This window comes from Parambassis ranga, chromosome 14 (assembly GCF_900634625.1).
Source record: "Parambassis ranga chromosome 14, fParRan2.1, whole genome shotgun sequence".
Classification (NCBI taxonomy): domain Eukaryota; kingdom Metazoa; phylum Chordata; class Actinopteri; family Ambassidae; genus Parambassis; species Parambassis ranga.
The window spans coordinates 16,921,021-16,942,652 of record NC_041034.1 but is presented as its reverse complement, the minus strand read 5'-3'; the positions used below and the strand labels follow the sequence as shown (position 1 = coordinate 16,942,652).

The window sequence follows — 21,632 nt, the reverse complement described above, 5'->3', positions numbered from 1 at the left end:
TCACTGTCATAATGCTCTGTGAGGCCTCAGGTCGGAATGTCTTTTACATCCCGAATAATGTTGTGTTTAGATCGCTGTGCCGCCTAATGAAAGGGACTCTATGTGATGCTATAGCCAGGTAATGAGAAGAGAGCTCTATAAAGGGTAATGTTCCAGGACTGTCTCTCTCTCTCTCTCTCTCTTTAAACTGCTTGTAGAGCTAGTGATGTGGAAAGCACTGATGTGAAAAAAGTGTCTTAAGAAGAAAAGGCAATTTACCTGGTCATACCTTGACAGCGGAGGGTTGTCGTGTCAACCTAAAGAGAGAAGAATCGTTTTAGAATTACACAATCATTAAATCTTTTTTTGTTTTTAACCCAAACCACATGCAGCCCTTAGTATCCTCATTTTCCACCAGTGTTTTCTAATTCCACTCATCACATGATAACAGTCTTCCTCTGTTTTTCAATCACACTTCATCACTCTCTGCTCTTCTTCATCCTCTAGCCTGCAGTGTTCAGCCTTCCTTGACCCACACTGGATCTGTACCGTCAAGGCCCACTGACATGGCAGATGAGACAGTTCTGCTCTCACACATCACTAAGTGTAAATGTGGACTCGGTGAATGTGTAGAGTAGAGGAGGTTTTTTTGGGGGGGTGGGGTGGGCACACACTTAACTCGAGCTATTAATGGCAACCCTGCAGCCAAAAAAAGCTAACAACGTAGAAAAAATAAAGCACTCTTTAAGGCTAGAAATAGACAGGCGCGCTCCAGTGAGCTAGTCGTTCGGCTCTGTGCGTTTTATAAATAGCACCGAGTTTCTGAGGACACACTCAAAGGAAGAAGGAAAAAAAGCAAAAGATGCGTAGCACTCGGTAAAGTCAAGGGCAATTTATAAATTGGGGGCTTTATAGCGTGAATTGAATCTATAAATACCACAGCCATGGAACAACCCTAGTTTACAAAGTTGTGCATGTTGTCATCTTTCTTGGTCCCTGAGGTGCAGTTTGCAGTTACATAAGCTGCTTCTGTGTGTAAGTGTTTTTTTTTTCTTTGGGGGATATTTAGTACAAATCTATAGAGCTCAATGGAGGTCTTTATGTGAGGTATGAAACAGTATGTTTGCTGTGCACATATACGTGTATGTAATGTAACAAGCTGGTATATGATTAACCCATATATCAAAAGGCATGCAAGCAAAGGTGGACACGAACCTTTCTTTTGTGTAAGCTGAACTCCACTTGAGTTTCAAACTACTTTTTTTTTTGTATTTTAGATACTGTAATAATCCCAGAGGGAAATTGCCATTGCCAGGTTGTGCTGCCAAGCAGTGCTATACAATGACCAGCGCGCCACACCAGTGAGTGCACTGGAGGCAATGCAAGTGTCTTGCCCAAGACACACACAACAATGACTAGGAAGGAGTTGGGATCGAACCACCAACCTTCTTATAAGTGAAGTAGTGTTTGGCTTGCAGACTATTATTGTTAATAATGACTTGCTGTATATGCTGACTGTATGTGTATTAGCAGTAATTGGTCACTTATTAACATTAAAACACACTTTAAGTGTAGACCTAATGTAGCACAATTACAGAACCAATTGTTCACAACCTGGCAATGACATTGTTCCTGTAAATAGAAATATATAAGATAAAAAAGTTAAAAAAATCACTGGATACTAAAAACACTGTTCATGTAATAAGTCATGATCTGTGGTAAACGTTAATGCTTAACTTCCTCACATCTACACTAAGGATCATATGTGTGGAAAAAAAAGAAGCACATAAATGAACTTCCCGTGACTTTATGAGTCCTTTCATATCTGGACTTTTTCTGCATCTGCTGCAATATAAGCTTCATCCAACAATGTGTCGTGTGAAAGTTGAGGGGTTGTGGTTAGATATAGTTTGAGTGAACATGTGCCACCAGCCCACATTGTGCAAAAATGTGGTTAGATAGTTTGAACCACAGGCTAGTATCTATTACTGGCACAGCAGCAGGACTTTTCTTATAGTTGCTGTTCCGCTTTTTTTTTCCTGGAGTGAGCCCAACAGAGGCCACAGCGTGCTTACTAGTGGTAGCCGGGATGTGTTCCTTTGCAGAGACCCCTTAATAAACTTATATTAACATTACTCAGAGGACATATTAACAGCTTGGTTAAAAATGTAGAACCACCTAACCATGACGTTTACACTTTCCACATTTCTTTTTCGATTTTTAACCTAAATATGATTAGAAAAAAACATTTCTTCTGTTTCAGTGGTAGCGTTTAGGACGGGTTAGGGTGTGGGAAACCAACAACTAACTCCACAGGGTGAAGACAAGGTTGCAGACAGACGTCAGACATCAGTCTACCATCCTGCCTAAAAATGTCCCTCATCTTCAACAGGAAGGAAGTCATTTCTGAGAGCGCTGGCACCAGGGGAGCGAGTCTAAGTGATAAAAATGTAGGAACAACAGAAACAAGAAGTCATGTCTCACCATCTGAGAGAGGATGAGTGTGTTTGTTTTAGCCTTTTAAGGCCATGACTGGCTACTGTGCCCAGCGCTTCGTGTCTTTAGTGTTCGAAAGAGGAAAATATGAATGCATGAATAGGGGGAGGGGGCTGGGGCTGGTAAAAGTCAAAGTACACTTTAATAAATTGATGGCCAGAACAGCTTGAGTCAGCTCTGCAGTACTTTTAGCTGACTGGGACTTTTTATTGGCTCAGGGGCCTTTTCTGAGTCTTGCAGAGTTGGCATCGTTGTTGGCATCACTTGTTGGCCTCTTCAAAAGAGCATATTATCAAGGCAATAGTCTCTAACCTTGTTTGGTCTGCAGTGTACTGAGAATCAAACCAACATCTGGAGTGTCTCGCTTTGTGATACCCAATTGGTATGTTTAGAATTTTGGACTTTTAAACAGAAAGTCACTGAGGAATAACTCAAGCAAGTATGAAATATTTAAAGAATGAACAAGTAAATAATAAATGGAATAACGACTCGTTTAGACAATGTCTGAATCACTTACTGTTTCTCGGCCTTCTCTCTGTCATCCAAGAAAAACAGTGCAGTGGCCAGGAAAAACATGCCCCCCAGGACGATGATGAAGGGACATAGCATGAGGGCATAACCCAAACTCAGGAACTGCCATAGTTCTGATGTTGCGTAGCTCTGTTGAAGGGCATCGGAGATCTGCGCCCAGGCCAGCACAAATACACAATGTCACACACCCACATCACCCAGAATCCACACACACACACAAGGAGAAGAGAAGAGAAATATTATTAGTCATTCAGCACTGACACACTGCATGATGCTATGCTGGCTACACACACACACAATGAACACCTTGCCAGAATGAGTTCAGCATCATAGCAACAGATAAAAGTGTCACACAGCGTGATGTAAGACGCCCTGTTTTTGTTTTAAGCAAGGCAGGATTTCACAGCTAATAGCTCAGCGTCATGTTGAGGTCTTCGGTCTGTTGTGCATGTGCTGTGAAAAACAACAGCTGGAGAATGGTGGGTGTGATGCAACCATTTTTGCCTCCCTCTGTATCACTCATATGGCAGCTCAATAACGTAGATCACTGTATTGACAGTTTTGACGAAGAGGAGGCTGCTGATGGTAGCTTTTAGCAGATTGTGTGGAGGTATGCACAACAGGATCAAGAGGGGAGCTTCTCATCTTGTATGTGAGCAAGAGTTTGAGCGGTCGTAGGTCACAGTGGATGAAGCACATTGATTTCATGTTAGCGTCAGCAGAACCAGATTCTTCAGGGAGAGAGCTGGAGAACTGCTGACTTGAGGATGTCGGAGGGAGGGACTGTGTGTGTGCGCAGTATGTGCATGTGTGAGGCGGGTGCGTGCATAATGAGAAGTGATTACACAAAAAGGGATAAGATGGAGGAAATAAAACACAAAACGGCCAGCAGCTGTATGTGTGTGTGTGCGTTTGTGTGTGGCCTTTTTCTTCAGGTACAGTAAATTGCCTGCAACCTGCACAGTGCAGCTTAGCTAAAAATACACAGCAAACTGTTGCATGCGTAATTATCCAGATAGAAGGCATTTCTCGGAAGATTGCTGAGAGATTGTCCCTGGCGTTCCCCCCGTTACCCACTCTCCCCGTGGCCATCTCCTAGTCACACAGTATAGGAGGAGTCCATTATGTGTTTCTCAGGGGATTCTTAAGTGACAACTGCCTGGGTCTACGTGCTGTTGGAGAGGAAATGTGGTTCAGGCTCAAGAGGATTTTAGATATACTAAAGCAGTTTTTCACATAGCAGGAAGTTGCGTGACATGTAGGCATCGCTCTCTGCAGGCTTTCCCACAAAAAGTGACTGGAAATACCACTCTGGTTTGGATGTGTTGGATAATCTTCATGTCTGTTTGGTGTCAAAACCCAATTGTGAACTAAAAAGGACTGACTGACTCACTCACTTTCTCCTGTGGTTGCTTAGCAATAACCACTGGTGTGCGTTTTTCTCGAGATTCTCCACTTTGCTCATTCACAGTATGTGTGGCCGTCTGCATGGGCGATATCTGCCTGCACTCAAGCGTGCGTCACGGCGAGTCCGTCGCACTCGCGTGCGAAACCTCAGTTCAGGAGTTGAGGCATTGAGTGGTGACGCACTTGGAGTACGGTGTGCAGCGTCAGCTCCCACTAAGCAGAGTCAGCCAGGGTTTGTGGAGGAGTTCTAAACACTCGGACATTCAGTATGTCACTCAGAGCAGAGTTGGATGGAGTAGAGCGGGGTGGCTGCCCTCCTGTCGGGCCATGTCTGTGTAATTCTACTTGGCAGTGTGTCTGTACTGCACTGTCTCTGTAGCTTGGACTATTATCAAAAAATGACAAAGGAAATTGTGCTGGGCCTTCCCGTTTCCACAAAGGGTGTAAGGGTGAAACCCTACCATTTCATCTGTCAATCATTAATTAATTAGTTTAGTTTATCTTTAAGCTGATCAAATGCACAATTCTTAATTGGTTTATTTGTTGCACAGGGAGTGAAACTGGCACGTGTGGATATTCTGCTACCTAAATGACCAATCAGTTATCAGAATTTGTCTTGTTACAACATCAAAGACATTTTAGCAGCAAGCGAGACATTCTGTCAGTTTGTACAATGTAAGATGATTTATATGATTTGCTGAAACAATGCAGTGCCAGCCTTTGAGCCTGATTCCAAGAATTTGGACTTTGTTTCAAAGGCAGGTTTGTTTGGTCTTTTGGAGAGCTTGTCTTCTGCTCGGAGGTAACTGGCTGCTTCTTTTATCTGCCTTTGACAATAGTTTAACATTGCAACAGACAGCTGTGCCTTTTACCAGCCTGTCAGACCCTGACAGAAGATCGCAGGATCAGTTTGATTCACTAATCAAAGGCTTCCGCTGCCTTTGTGAACATAACCCAGGATGTGAGCCAGAGGTACAACAATAAAACTCAATGTAAACACATCATGATAAGGTGGACGTTTTTCTCTCAGCAATTTCCTGGCACCAAAGTACATTATAAACACTGATACAAGAGTTTGACATGGGGCTAGACTGTGATGTGTAGTTTGACTGTGATGTTGCTGCAGCAGATTGTTGTATGTGTTTGCATGTCTGTGCAGAGGAGCTCATTTTTCTCCTGCTCATCTAAAGCATGCAGAATGTGTGCTGCTACAGAGTATTTAACTTCAGAAATGTCCTTTCTCAACTTAAAATGAAAGGAATGCTGCTTGACAGTCCGAAGTGAATCCTGTTTCATGCTCTATTGAATAGCAAGCAGCACTTTTATCCTGGCATCCCGGATGCTATTCTTTGGGTGTATATGCCTAGATTTGGGGCTGACTGACCTTGTGAAGCCTAGCGTCCTAGTAAGAACCCTGCTGACCAATCAAAAACAGTAGCAATGGCCCCTCCTGGGACCCATGAGATTTACTAGAGAGTACGACTGACAGCCTGAAGAGCAGTGTTGAAATCACAACTCTGTTCACCAGCTCTCCTGAGACGTGTGCTAAAAGCTACACTTGTACCTCACTGCAGCAGCGGCCTACTTAAAGCAATGGCTTGAGCTGGTACCTGAATGCATCGTGTGTGTATGAATCGGGTGCTTGGAGTTCCAGATTTACGACCGGATAAATGTTAAATATATACCCCATCACAACCTCAAGTGTCGCTGTTGGGAGAGTCTTACCAAGCCTATGAGGTATGGACTTCCTGCGTCGCCCAGGAGATGAGAAGTGAAGCTCTGAAAGGCGACGGCCGTTGCTCTTCGTGTGGGAATGACAACAAACTGCGCAGAGAACAAAATCAGAAGGTTGTGTAAGGTGATGAAGAAACTGAGGGAGAAATATTCACTTAAAATAATTCTTGGAGTCATTAATTAAGCAGGCAGAGCCTACCTTGATGGGTCAGGACACCTCTGACAGACCTGACAATCATGTACAAGCTCTGTATGTACAAACTCTTCAACCTAATTAGAAATTTAGCAGCTGGCTCCTACGCCTACTTTACTGGAAGTCTAATTTCATTTGGGTCATTGGACCTCCTGTTGTTACTTTTAGATGCCAAATCATACATTAGAAAAAGGGCTCCATTTGTTTCTGTGAATCAGTCAAGGCAGCAATTATCGGCCCCACCTACTCTGTACCCTACAAGTTCCACTTCCATTTCACAGCTCTAAACTGCGTCTGATTGGATGGCTGCCATTCAGTTTAGTTTGTTGTAGGAATTTCCAGTGACCCAGAGGATAAGTATAGGTTCTCTGTACTACTCACCATTAAAATGTCTGCTGTTATGGCCCAGTTCAGGAACAGCAGTGTCTCTCCGATAAAGATGCAAACCTAAATAAAGAAGGAGAAATTTCCCATTCAGTACTAATTATTATCAGCCAATTTTCATGACAGAAAGCCAGCAACGGGGGCTGTAGCTATCGTGTGTGTGGGAATCCACTGCTGAAAAAAAGTGCTTTGGTTACATTGGTTCAAAAACATGTTATTATGCCGTGGCCCAATTATATGTGGATGTGCAGGCCTTCATTTTGGTCCCGCTGAGCTGAGTATTTAGCCCACGAACTGAAAAACATCACAGGATGATAAGAATTGTTTATTCTTGTCACAGCTATTCAGTGTGGAAAACATTTTAACACTTGCTAAGATTAGGTCCAGCTGCAAGATATGAATTTATGTCCTACTTCTGAGAGGGTGGTGCATGAAATGTAAACTTTAAACAACATAGCGGAGCATGTGTGTGTACATGTAGGCTACTGTACATTGATGGGTAGCAGCTGGTGTTGCAACTTGGCTGCTTTCATAAACACAGAGCCAGAGGGATTTGGTTGCAGTGGAATCTTGTGTATCTGCATCGGCTAGTTTCGTCTGACAGCCGATTGATGTGTGTTTTCCTGCTGGTAGAATAACCCCCTCTGCCAGACCTACAGTAAAGTACAGAGAGCTACAGAAGGAGTCTGACAAGTGGAGATGTAGACAGGTCTGATCTAAGAGCTGCGAACCAGACACCGTGACCGACATGTTGCCTCTTAGAAGAGAGCAGCCCGGCCTCTCCTCAGATTAGCTATGTGTTGATGAGACAACAGCTGCAAAGGGTCAATCGGCCTCGACAGAGCAGCACTGACCACTGCAAAACCACGTCACGCTTTATAATATGACACATCTGTCAGCTCTTTGCCATGAAACTTGAGTTGATCGCTTACAACTGCTGCTGTACTGTAAGATGATTTAATATTATACAGTAGAGTGGTGAACTTAGGGCCTGTGGGAATGGAAATACTTTCATATTTTGGTATGTTTTTATGCAACAAAATTGGTTGCTGACATGAGAAAAGATTACAAATAAGATGTATGACATTTAGCAGCCCATACTTCACCTTTGTGATTCATGCAGAGATAGAAACCTGATGTCATTTGAGTCCATTAGCAGAAGTTAAAGCCTGTTTCTGTAAAGCGGTGTATAAAATTGAGCCCGACAGATCTGTAATCATGTAATTAATACGGATACTTCAGCACCTCAGGTCTAATTGGCTGAGTCATGCTGCTGTCAAACACCTGATAAATGTGCACCTTTCACCAAGTTCAAAGAAATCTTACTTCATTGAATCAGTTATTTGAAGCATATTTGAAACTACTATTTAGCAGTTTTTACAGTGTTTTATTGTGTGTACAATTAAATCAATATTTTGTATGTTTTTTGGGTTTAATATGCCCTTGATCACCTCACATTGAGTGTAAAAACTGTGCACTGATTCAGTGAAATGCAATATGAGGCCAGACTTGCCAGCGTCAGCCAAGGTCACATATTTAGGATATGGAAGCCTGTTTGTTATGTTCCTTTACACGCATGGGAAATATTTTCCAGATTTCCAGCATTACAGGCCAACTTGTTGAGAGTCAGTTCCTATTCCTTTGTCACTGATAAGAGTGAGAAGTTTGTGCTTGTTTAGTTCATTGTTTCATGATTATTAAGTTGCACCCTTTCCTGCTTCACAAGGCAATTAATCACACAGTGCTTCTTGACTTTTAACCAGGCGAAGTTTGAACCTCAGCTACCTGCAGCAGCTCCTCAGGCCATCTCAGTCTAACCCGCTAATTAAAGCTATTCATATGAGTAGAAACACCCACCCGCCCAGGGGCCTGAGAGGAACAGATATCAGGCAAGGTGTCCTTTTGCTACCTCATTTACACATTAACCACACCCCGATTAAAAAACCTGCTCTTGTTAGATGGACTATTTTGTCCTTAATTCTCATACCTTAAAGCTAATTCATAATTCACATACTAATTTCACTGTTTGTCAAAGGGACATTTTTCACTGAGACATGTTGATTGGAGGTAATAAAGCACGATCATACTTCACCACAAAGTCCCCATACAGACACAATACATACAAAAGGTGCAGACTTACATAAGCTCCAACAATGCTCTTCTTGGCTACCACAAAGATGAGGCAGATGAAGATGGCTGAGCCCAGCATACTGACAGCACACACAAGGGGGTCGGCTCGCTCCGTCTTCTGGCGACACAGGCGTGTGGTGGCTGCTCCTATGACCACACCTAACAGTCCCGTCACGCAGGTGATCGCCCCGAAGATAAGGCTGGAGGACATAGCCAATATTTTATTTAGATACCAGGCAGCCATCTATGTAGTGTTTCATGTTTTTTTAAGGAAATGTAGTAAGATTAATTCACCATCTTTTTATCTCTTATGTAAAAATGATGTTGGTAGCTTTACACAGGTCACACAGAAGGAGCAGTTGAAAGGAATTCACACGCTGTGTTTAGTCATTAACCTCTCACCTGCCTCTGTTACTGCAAATCTCTTTTGTGCAGTCTTCCGCTGTCTTCTGCACCACCTGGGCTCTGGCAAGGTACAGTGGAATCCACATACCAAACGCACCTGTGGCAAATGACACCGCTGACGACGCCAGGGAGGAGAACACATAGCTCCGACTGGCCATGAAGAAACACACACAGACAGAAACAAACAAGAGATTATCTTGGTTTTAAAAAAGACACAAAAAAGTCATCTGATAACAGATAAAAAGATTAGACTATTATGTTAACTTAAAGCAGCTTAAATGCTAACTGGTAAGTACAGTGAAATGATTTGCAGCTCAGGCTGAGCCAAAAATAACACACACACCTTCCATGATTCTTGTAGTGGTGAATAAGGGAGACGGTGTGCAACTAAAAGTCACACTTTTTGGTTGCTTACCTAAAATAGTCATGGTTCCATTTTTATAGAAAGTAGTGTCATAGATGCATGTGAATGATACTTGTTCATGTCCGTGTTTTTAAGGCGACCATATGGGGTGTATAGCACATTCATTTCTGAGTAATCATGAGTAATGAATAACCAAAACTTGATCTACTATGTAATACTGATCGCAAATCTTACTTCTTTGCGAGTGCTTTCATATCACAGACCCAGGAGGTGCGAGTCCTGATACGTCCTCCCATCGGGTCAACGATGCCCCTCTTTGGCTCAGGCACAAAGAGCAGGATCAGAGTTCCTGCTGTGATACCTAGAAGTGGGGACACCTAACAGGAGAGGAAATCAATCAATCCATCAGATTGGATTTAGTTCAGAGAGACATCTGAGTGCTTGAATCATGTGAACACAAGACAGTGGGAGCGGTTAGGGGGGAGATGTTAGCCCGAGAACAAAGGGACAGCGTGTTTACAGTCTGAATGGATGGCTACTGTGTTTGCTGATACGTCTGACATCCTATACAAGCCCTCTGAAACTCAGAATGTTCCCTTTCCTTACTCCATTGACACGATGTGTGTGTCTGTGTGGGTGTGGGCTTATAAGCATACATAAATCTAAAAGAGCTTTTTGGCTTTGAGAGCTGCTTTGTGAGCTTTGCACCAAGGTAAAAACCTCCCGAGTACCCATCTTCTATTGTGTTTACTATTATCCTCTGTGGCAGCATGTTGGAACCTGTGTGTGTCTGTGTCGGGGAGACAAAGACAAAGGGCAGGGTGGGATATGTGAGAGAGCGATACAAATTGCTCACAAAAGCAAAAGCAATTTTATATGTCAGGGGAAATTCATCATATTATATTTTGTTGCTCATAAAAGCCCATTTATGTAAGTACTGTGGTATGTGTGTGTTTGTGTGTTGTGGCTCATAATGTGGCTCAACACCATTGTTATGGTCTCAGAAGTGTGAGGATTATAGCTTCCCTCATAATATCCTATTTGTGTCTTCTCTGCAATCCCCTGCTTATATGGAAGAACTTAATTGCATCTACATTAGAATCTTATTAGGAGCTTCCAGAGTGAGGCAGCCCAGTGGAAGATAACCCTTCTTTCATTGAAGTGGAAAATAAATATTTTGCTTTTTTGCAGCTTTACATCTCCTCATACTTATTCATTGAGACACTGGGAGTCTGTGACCTTTGACCTTGACTCCCACAGGGCCCATTAAACACTTCCTGTTGGGATGGTGAGCAATCAAAGAAATTAGCTACTAGCCCTCTCATGCTCCTCATTTGTATGGATCACCCTTGATCCTTCAAACCATCGAAATTTTCAGGAAGGTAGCTGGAACAAAAACAACCGGAAGCGGCGCAGTGTTTTTTCCTTTAAGCAGGATGCTGCCGCACAGTAGCTCATTTCATGTCTTGGTGTTTGTTTTTCCCCGCATGCCACACTAGTGATTAATTGGCTTTGAGAATGTTTTATCGGAATGTCATTGTGGCAGCTTTGGAACAAAATGCACAGCTCTTTTGAGGCCAAGAAGATATAGACTTCCTGCTCAGCAAGTTGTCATGTCCAGGAATCTCTTTCTGCACAATAAGAGAATGTTTAAAATGCTTTAAAATGTCAGTCAGTTCATAAGAAGAGTCAGGTCATAATTTGTTTGAAAGATTTTAAAGGTTGACCCTGAACTCAGCAGCTCCTTGGGAGTCCTGTTAGGACCTTTATTAGTGTTCCCCATTATGCCTGGTATGTGTTATAGGGCAGCTCACTTTGAGACGCTTTGTTTTGAGTGCTCAGTGGACTCACAGTAGGAGGCTTTGACAACAGTGATTTATGCTCCTGATTTAACACCTGTCTCCTCCTAAGTAAGTGTACAGCAAAAAAAAAACAGTCCACTAAGTGCTTTATCTGCATTATTCTTTCAATTTATTTTGAGAGTTAAAATTAGGCTTTGATTAACCGGCATCCTGGTTAATGATTTTGGAATACCTTTGGGACGTTGTCTGAGCTACATAGTGTCTTTGTGTCAGGTCAAACTGCTGCTTTGCCTCAAATATGTCTTCCTTAAACATGGTACCATCATTTACCTGGCACTTTTCTTTCTTTTATTCAAAGTAGAAGCTGTAGTTGCCCTAATTTGCTGGTGTTTATTGTTTTTTTTTCAGATCAGCATTTTAATAGAAATTACACGCAGAATGAAACCTTGACATCTTGTCTTTTTTGTCAGTGAAGCTGACATTGATCCTGCTGCGTCTGAGATGACCTCTGTGGACAATGTGTAATGAAAGATAACTGTGTTTACAGCAGCTCACACCAACCTTGATCTTTGATAGAAACTCTACTTTTCTTGCTGCAGCTATTCAATCAAAACTACAGCACTACAGCATATAGCTTCCTAGTTTGGAAATATTTCTGCAGCAGATTGGATGCATGTGAAACTCATTCAACCTATTGTGCTCTGTTTTTTTTGTAATTAAAGTTTTTAGTATGAACATGAAACACACAAAACAAAACAGCTGAAGCGGTACAGCATACAGACGTCACAGTGGTATGGTCAGACAATAACGTGACATGAGTCACAAGCAGTCCTGGTGGAATGCATTTAGAACACGGGGAAAAAAGACGACATACAAATGATATAGCGGCCATAAAACCTGTCTAACTATGTTAAGAAAGGGAACTAAGGCACAATCTCAGAAAAAGATAACTAAATTGAGGTGTCCCAACATCTCAGTATTGCAGGGTTTTTGCCCCTTATTCTAGCCAACATTATCTCAGTTATTTAAAGTTTCCACTCCTGCAGTGTTAGGTGTGTGATGGCTTTTTGTCAGGGTTGGTGTTTATGTTTTTTTTTTATGCCATGAGGCATAAATGTGGAGATACCAGCAAAGTTATAAAATTCTAATACTTTGTGCCAAAATGGGATACCCAGGGAGCATTCGCACATACGATGGAGGAAAGTACCTGTGTCTTTGTTACATGTGTTGCTATTTATTGAGCCAGTATTTTGTCCTCTGTCTTGTCACTTTACACGGCCACATGTACACCCCCCCTCCCCAACTGCCACTACTGACCCCTCTGACCCAAGATCCATGACAGCCCTCACAACTAATCCCCCCAGGATCATGTGTGCTCATGTTTCTGTGGAGCTGATGATGTTCTTACCCTCAGCGCCCAGTGCCAGTCTCCTGCAGCCACCTTAGCACTGTCTCCCAGGATGTAACCCAGCCCACTGTAGAGGGACACAAAGACTACATGTTAGTAACACCTATCATCTCCTACAGTCCTCTGATCCGGCTTCACTCAGATCTGTGAATACACATTATATATAGACAGTATATGAGTCACTGTCATGAGTTAGACAAGTCTGTCATTTACATAAGCTTACGCCTACACAACACATATCTTGTTTGTAGACTGATTGAAGCTGTTGAGTGTTGTGGTACTCAACCTGAAGAAGTTGACATGATATTGAAAGCACCAGTTCAGCAGTTTGACTAGTTAGACTATTTGTGGGTGCTTGTAGTCATATACTGTGCAGGTCCATAGTTTCCTTCTGTGATCACACAGAATGCTACACTAACAAGGATGTCAGCCACAGGCCGTGCTGTCACAGTAATTGAATTTCACTACCTGAGCTAAATGGTGTTTTGTGTGTCATGATGGAAAATACCGGTAGCAGTGAAACGTTTGAGGGAAATGTTGCCCGATTAGATCAGATCAGATAAGCTTTTAAAGGGCAGAAAGGATTCAACCGATAGCTTTGACCAGGAATTCAAGTAAAGTCGTAGCTTCTCTACATAGTTTGTTTCACCTCTTCCTCTCTGTCACACAGTCTTATTTCTCAGTGTTTGTGTGCGTGAGTAGATGAGTAGAGCCTCTGCCCAGAACATGCTGTTTTCCATTAAAAAGATTAATGTCCAAATGTAACCAACATCTTTCAGCGGGTTCTTATCAGTATTTGGCTGCTAAAGGGCCTAAACATGGTTACCTGGTTTTACACAAACTGTCAGCAAAGGGGGGGAGCGGTCTGTGTTTATGCTTCCATAGTTATTTCTCCAAAAATAACACTGCAGTATAAACACGCTCAGACAGCATATATTTCCAGTCAGTGGCTAGCAGCTCATAATCTTATCAGAGTCCACCCAGAGACTGTTTGGAAAGTTCAACACCAACAATAAAATCTGAGCCTAAAAAATATGCTCACAACAACCCACAGCATGGCTCAGAAACATGTCCGTGTTTAAAATGACGGGGTGACAAAAAAAAAGAGAGAGCAGGGAAATTCATTTCCTATGAATCTGGTCTAATTTCTGAGGTCATTTCCTGGAAACGGTCATAACAACCTTAGTAAAGACAAACAAGTGGGAGACTGGATAGGATGTTTGACGGCACATTACTGAGGCCCCACTCTTTCACCTTCTATTGTCTGTGTTGCTGGGCAGTTTACAGTGACCCAAACATTTTGGCAAGTCGAAACAGGACCACTCAGAGGGCAGTTTAGTCTTTTATTTCCTCATATGTTCAGGTGTCTCCAGTTTGCAATTAATTGATAGTACATTAAATGTGTTGTATAACAATTCATCTCTGCCATTTCCCTTAAAACTAATTAATAAATTAGTTAAATTTTAATAATTTTTTAATTTTAATAAATTAAAATACTAAAGCTGCAGCACATCCCACTTCCTGGTGGGGCAGATGATGGCACACAACACAGCATGCAGCACTGGCTCAGGCACATGCTGTTAAGAACTGTACTGTACTCCTGCACCGCATCCACTGCTACATTCATCTTTCATCACTTGGCTTTGTTTGTTTTCTCCCTGTGGCCCTTTTTATGATTGAATGAACTGAAAAGGCTGGAGATTTGAGCTTAATAATACTTCCTATTCCCACACCCCCACACCAGATCCCCAAAACTTCACAGGACCAATTGTATTTTGTACTTTTCTTTCTGAGACGGACATTGTATAGCAGCTTCTGAGAGCCAGATAGAATAGGACCTTGTTTGTGCGGGGATAACTCATTTTAGATTTAACATGTGAAAACCAATCTATAGCTTCATAAACTCCCAAAATAGATGTTTTCTCTGTCAGTCACTTACCTTCCCAGGGGAATGGCCAGGTAGAAGACAGAGAGCATCATGGTGCGGCTGTTGTTTGTGAACAGGTCTCCAATGATGGTGGGAGAGATGGAGGAGTAGCTGGACTCCCCAATGCCCACCAGTCCTCTGGAGAGCACAAAAAGCCAGTAGTACTGCAGAGAGAGAGAAAGAAGGACTGTGAGTTTTGCAGCTCTGCAGGGAAACTTTCTCTCAGAGCACAATGTTAGGTCAGATGACCTTTTTCATGCTAAGCATTTGCAGTTATTTCTACCAGGAGAGGAATCTCTCAACTCTCCTTTTAGTCCTCACAATACTTGGTAGCACTGTAATGGCATTTAAAGGGACAGTTCACTCTAAAATATGTATCCATCCATGCCATAGATGTGATATTTGCACAGTGTTAAGAGATATTAGCAGTGTACATTTATGCCCTTTCTCCATTATAGTGGAATTAGGTGTCACTGGGCTTATGTTATGTTGCTTATTTTGTCCAAATATACAGTTGAAAAGCTCAATATTGCCTCTTTGCTGAAATCATGATCCATTTTTCAAGCATATCCATAGCCCTTGTTGAGAGCAATTTAATGCCGGCACTATTCAGTGCTGATTCAATGTGTCAGTGAATGAATCAGTGGTAATTTAACAGTTACAAGTGCTGGTGTGGATAAAAGCCACATAGTGGGGAACACCACACCATCTGATATATTTATCTTCTACATATTGGGTTCCAAAACTGACACACAAGTCTGTGTGATCAAACACCTGTGATGTATGAAATGTCCTATATATATGAGAAGAAATGACCGGCACAAGCACGTAAACTTCCTGGCTATCAAACCGAGTTTGAATTTATTAAAACTTTTGGTGACGTTATCTCACTTGGTATTGTGGAATAGCATTGCAACCACACAGAAGGAAACCTTAATATGTTTAATCTGAGATTACTCTACGTATGATGACCTGGATGACTGAGAATCTCCATCAACATGTTACCATGCCATTTGCTCCCCTATCAGATGAATAAGCGATAAATAAAAAGACGAATACTTAAAAGGCTTTAATGGGAGTGTGCAGGCACCTGTGTAGGCAGCTGGATTGTCAACTGTTGCCATAGCAACCACTACTCTCTGGACTCCTATGTCTGCTTGCAAGGCTGCAAAGAACCCCCCCCCCCCCCCCCCCAAAAAAAGAAGCAAACATTGGCCACTAAATTGTGCACTGTTTGCCAGTCTAATGAGAACCAGTTGCATATACTTAGGCAGCATTGATGCAATGAAGACAGACTGTCACACTTGCTGACATCTCTTGTGTTCACAGTTCTTCACGTTATGTAGGCAGACAGTATCTATTATGTGTGCTCTCGTCATATAAGTGTGTGAGAGCGTGATAAGGTTGCACTCAGTGAAAAGGCATTAATGAGGGGGCTGAAGCAGAGGCAGAGCTCAGACGGTAACCTTAGAGCTGACCTGAGTGCTCAGCCATCACTCCAGGCTTTGTGCTGGTGGATGGAGCATCATGTCACAAGGTCATACACACAGCAATACACACAGCCATCAAACATCTTCTGGAGGCTGCCCTGCACATACACCTCATCGTAAAATGACACTCAGGGGACAAGTAATCTCTGCTGTGGTATTCAGCCAGATTCATTCCAGTAATATGTGTTTACAATCCTCCGTTTTTACAGAATCTGTATTATTTGAACATCTCCTGTGTGTATGATTGATCCCAGCTGCGCTCTCAGTAATATGATAATATGTTTGTCACATTGTTTTAAAATGATTCTGTTGAGGCTGTTTTCTTGCTATAATGGCCCAGTGTTTAGTGGGATTGTGATGGTAGCTCTTTTTGCGTGTGTGGTCATCAGACTATCATCTTCACTTGGAACAGAAATCATGCAAACAGTGACAGCAACAAAAAAAGTACAAGTATCAGAGCCAAGGAGGCGCCACAAAAATCTGGTTTTGTGACAACCGATTGAAGAGTTCAGAGGACTACAGGAGAGGTTTAGGAAAATCGACCCTGTTACTGAATGACCCAGCATGCTGAATGAGCAAAAGTTTACAAGCTGACCCATGTTTTACTATTCATCCCTCATCGTCTTTCACTTCAGCTTCCCAGCCACTCATAGTCCTGTTTTATTCATCTGTTGCTTGTAAGTGTACTTGTTTCAACTCAACTACAAGTGCATCTTACCTGGCTGCTCTGACTCATTTTCTGGGACATTCAGTATTGGTTGCTGCTGTAAATATGATTGGCTAAGAAGAATATCATTCTATGCAGCTGAGCCTTACAACAACAGAGTTCCATTCATTGATTATCCATTCATAAGATGAGACTGATTGAACTGAGTCATGGTTTCATTTGAAAAGGATATAAATAGAAGGAATGGAAGAAAGATGGGAAACACATTTATCTCCTCTCACTCAGAAGTTGTAAGCCACATTAATCCGTTTCAACTTGGAAGGTACTTACAAGTTATGTTTTTATAAGGATAATCTATTGTGGTCATGCAGAAAAAAGTAGCAGTTCCACGTTGTGACGGTGGTAATTTTCTGTTATATAACATCTAAATTCCATATCTGCTGCAAGTCCTTCTAAAATGCCCCAGAGTGTCTTAAATGCGTAATGATAGGACTCAGTTGTAAGTGGTCATTAACATTTCATTACATGTCATGTCCCTTATCTCTCGTGGCGACAGCGGCGTAGTGCTGTTATATAACCTCTATGAACCGTTGTCTTATTTGATTGGCACACACAGGGACTTGTCTTAAGGGCGGGGTTAGAGTTCGTAGGTCTGTATGATCACTCCTCGCCTTCTCATCAGGAGTCACAGTAGCCTTTGTGACATTTGTTGGAGGGAATGATAATTTCAGCTTATCCATTAGCAGCCTGAATATATTTCCTGCTTCGGCAAATGGCTGCAATCTTGTCTTCTTGCTGACGGGCCTATAGGGGATTTAAGTCAAAGGATGCTATCCTGAGTCCATCAACCCTCTCTGAGCTGTCATTTTCTTTCCACAGCTCTTGGCTGAGAAGCCATGGCAGTGAAAAAAAAGGCTTACTCACTAGAGACTCCACGATGTTGCTCTGCAGACATGCCATGTGCTGCATAAATCTAACTAATGCCACATATCCCTGAGAGCAGAGCGACTTCCGATTGTCAATCTGTTCGATTTTTATTGCAAATGTCCATCAAGCCTAGTTAACAAGCTCTGTCAACACAACGCACACATGCACATGGATATACAGCCTTTTACTGGAATACAGTGTCTGCACTCAGTGGGATACCCCTCACCCCACATCAGCACCCCCAAGAATAATGTTTAATGCATCCAACACCTCCCAGCACACAGGGGCTTTTAGAGATATCACATCTAAATCCACTTGTCAAGGGGCAGTGAAACGACGGCCCTATCTTTTAAAGTATTGTAATTGAGACAACTGTGAGGCATGGGCCTTCATTAGTTGATTGGCTGGTTGCCAATGAAAGAGAGAGCGAGAGAGAGAGAGAGAAGAGAGGAGAGAGAGAGACATAAAGAATGTCTACAAAGGCAAGGCGGGTGTCCGACTTAATGAGCGTGTCATTTCATTTCACTTGCCTTAACATCAAGCATATCCAGATCATAACAGAATAATTAGCTTGTCAGTGTAGGGAAATGCAAGCCTAATATAATAACACCGATCCTCCTGTGCTAGTGCTGCTGTGCCTTACCTCTTTACTGATGAAGGAGCTCGACAGAGTAACAATGGACCAGAAGAAAATGCCACAGCTCAGGATGACCTTTCTGTTAAAGCGGTCGCCCAGGTAACCGAAGATGGGAGCTGCCACCATAAAGCTACAGATGAAGACTGTGGAAGGAAAGAAGGAGAAATGTTACTTTGGATATAGTGACAGAAAATTGCTGATGCAGGCATACAGAATATGTGCATAGATTTAACGTTTCTGCTTTAAAAAAAAAATTCCATCTGAACTGAGCCAAGTCGTTCAGCTCCCTGGAGCTCTTATTAAGTCAAGACCTGTCCAGATCAACTGTGTGATACCAGTCAGCCAGATACACAGTGAAGGGCTGCCAGAGGACACCTCCATTCAACTCTAACCAATTAGGATTCCGTTACACCTCCCCTACATTCACTACAAGAAACCTGAAACAAGAATATGAAATACAGACGATAGAGCATGTTCAAATGTCACGAGGAAAGTGGTACAAGATTCCATTTGTGAAGGGACACACTGCAGTTTGTATCATAGCCTGATACAGTAGCCCTTAAAAGAGTCTGAGGAAGATAAAATGTGGCAGATGTGTGATGCTATCAAACTAATAAAAATATTTAATGAGCCCAATTTAAACTATCCAGAAGCAAGACAATTAATAGCAAATACATTACACAGCAGCACTGATTCTTTCCCACTTAATTCCAGGGAGAGGACCTCGGTGGCTGTGGGTCCATAAATAATTTCTGTGTCTTAATTTCTTACAAGAGTGCCTATGTTTCAGTGAAAGGAACACAAGTGCTTTAAAAAAAAAAAAGTGTCCCCCTAATTGCCCCACTGCTCACTGGACAACTCGGCCTCCTTCTCTGGGCTTTTAGTCAATATTTATGAGCAGAGCCAACCCAAACAGACCTGCATTTTTAATGCTTTCAAACAGAGTTTTGTGTCTTTGCAGAAGAGAAAGGGCAGAGATGTTACACTTGACAGCACAGAGGGGAGCATGGGGAGGCAGGCTGGAGTGTTTTGACACATCATCAGCATAAACATACAGAGGAGGAAGGGAGGAGAGGAGATGAGAGAGAGAGAGAGATGGGGGGGAGGTGTTATATAAGATATGGGCATCACAGTCCCACAGCTGCTGAGGCCAACCAACAGGATAAGGGACAGTAATCAGATTATAGCATAACTGTTGTTTTAAACATGTGATATTCTGGTCTGATAAAAGAAAAAAAAGAAGACATTGTGCTTTAAACTCTTTTTTTTATAGATTAGTTACCTAATATAATGTAAAAGCAATCATTTATATAATTTTGAAGCAGGTGGGTTTATAAATCTCGGAAGGTACAGACTGTGCTGTATTGCACTTTGTGCATAATATGATAAAATGCTGAGTTGCTGTAATTGTGAATTTCTCTCTTATCTTAATGCTATATGTCATCATAATGAGACAGGGCCAGCAAAGTAGCTGCAAATTAGAAGCACTTTTACACCAACCAAAGGTCATTTTCACCATAATGCACTCGCATCTGTTGCCCTTTTGTGAATACATTAAACGTCTCTGTATTGATGTAAATTATTATTACAATGCATTACTTTCTGCTTACCAATGTGACCTTACTGTGTCATTTTGGGGAAGAAAAATCTAATTCCAGAAAATGAAATGTAATCTAAAATCTAATTTAAATTTAATTTGCATTATTATTAATGACGTTTGGGTTTTCACCGGATGACTTTTGTCTCTTCAGTGCACATAATGAGTATGTCACTGCTCTCCCTCCTGTGTCCTGCTTTTACTTCTTTCCTTCTCTTTCTTCCTGTGGTCTCCATCACAGCATTTATGTAGCTAAGTGCTGCAGGTCTATTGTGTAATGCTAAATGACTCTGATGACTGCTCCCTGCAGGTCCAGCTCTCAAAAAGAGCTTTAACAGCCACACACACACACACACACATAGAATAAGGGGCTCTGCAGTGCATAGTGAAGATAAGATGAGGGAGAGGTTCACAATCATCCACCACCAGCTGGCCCACGTGGGTTTTTAAAAGCTGGGGGGCAGAGATCATTACTCACACTCTAGCAGCTTGTCAAAAATATATATTCATTTTAATCTACAGCATGACCACACACACCATCATCTCGCTGTGTGTGTCTAATGTCATGTAATTTTTTGTTTTATTTGTTTTGTTTTATGATAAGCTCTGCCATATTCTTGAGACTCATTATCACCTCTTGGCAGCATCAGCACATGTTAATAAAGCCGGGGTCTTGACAGTTTGCACACATTTGTTTGGTGTTACCCTCTCTGCTTTCTGAGCACAGTTTAGATTCAGTGCAAGCAAAGATGAAGATACCAATAGAAAAACAGATAACACCTTGGTTACAAAACCTGGCAAAACAAATATCTTAACTACTATTTTTAGTTTTAATGTGAGATCAAGCAGGGGTTGGCTCAGCTGAACAAAGTGAGCCATGGCTGTCGGAAATACATTTTTTTCTAGAACCAGAATATTAAGATGATGAACAATAGTCACACCTTGAGTCAGGAAAAAAATGCTTTTGTTACGTGACAAAGTAATAAAAAGGAATGATGCCGGTTTGTTTGTTGTAAGCTAAAACAGGTACACCCTTCCACAGAATCCCAGTTTCACTGTTGCATTTTTTTCTTTCTAGTCACAGACAGACGTGAGTTCATGTATCAAATGGAGCTTTCTCCCCATCCCACTAAAATCTCTGATTGTTTCCTGTAATTTATTCTCTGTTTGTACAAGACGTCTTCTGGAGTAATGATAAAAAGCACGTGCTGTCCATGAGGCCAGGTTCACTTTCCACCATTAAAGAAGGGTCATCTGCTCCCAGGAAGCTGCATGTCTATAAAACAATATCACTGTTCTCCTGTCAGTCTTCACTGAGGGCTGCAAACATGAATGCAGACATCTGTCATACTTGGAAATGCTTTGTGCTGTTAAATTTAGGAGACAGTCACTTTGCCACTTGTTTGGTGCAGTATTAAGCAGACATGTTTTCTGCTGACAACTGAATATTATGGACGTGGTTTCATGAAGATCTGTCTGCTCTGAATGGACTGAGTGACGAGAAATACGTGTGTTCAGTCTATTTCAAGACCTTGTGGAAAGGACAAACAAACT

General features: G+C 42.0%; 1 protein-coding gene across 1 annotated transcript in view; it reads right to left on the bottom strand.

The window, feature by feature from the left end:
* The window catches only part of spns2 (SPNS lysolipid transporter 2, sphingosine-1-phosphate), a 52,729-nt gene that overhangs the window by 6,609 nt on the left and 24,488 nt on the right, over positions 1–21,632 (bottom strand). Inside the window, exons 3-12 of the mRNA XM_028421005.1 lie at positions 18,488–18,624; positions 14,773–14,924; positions 12,834–12,900; positions 9,858–10,000; positions 9,257–9,409; positions 8,865–9,054; positions 6,722–6,787; positions 6,139–6,237; positions 2,993–3,156; positions 259–296 (exon numbers count right to left, since the gene is read on the bottom strand). Coding sequence (XP_028276806.1) covers positions 263–296; positions 2,993–3,156; positions 6,139–6,237; positions 6,722–6,787; positions 8,865–9,054; positions 9,257–9,409; positions 9,858–10,000; positions 12,834–12,900; positions 14,773–14,924; positions 18,488–18,624 — 1,205 coding nt within the window. The 3' untranslated portion in view covers positions 259–262. The remainder of the gene's footprint in view (positions 1–258; positions 297–2,992; positions 3,157–6,138; positions 6,238–6,721; positions 6,788–8,864; positions 9,055–9,256; positions 9,410–9,857; positions 10,001–12,833; positions 12,901–14,772; positions 14,925–18,487; positions 18,625–21,632) is intronic.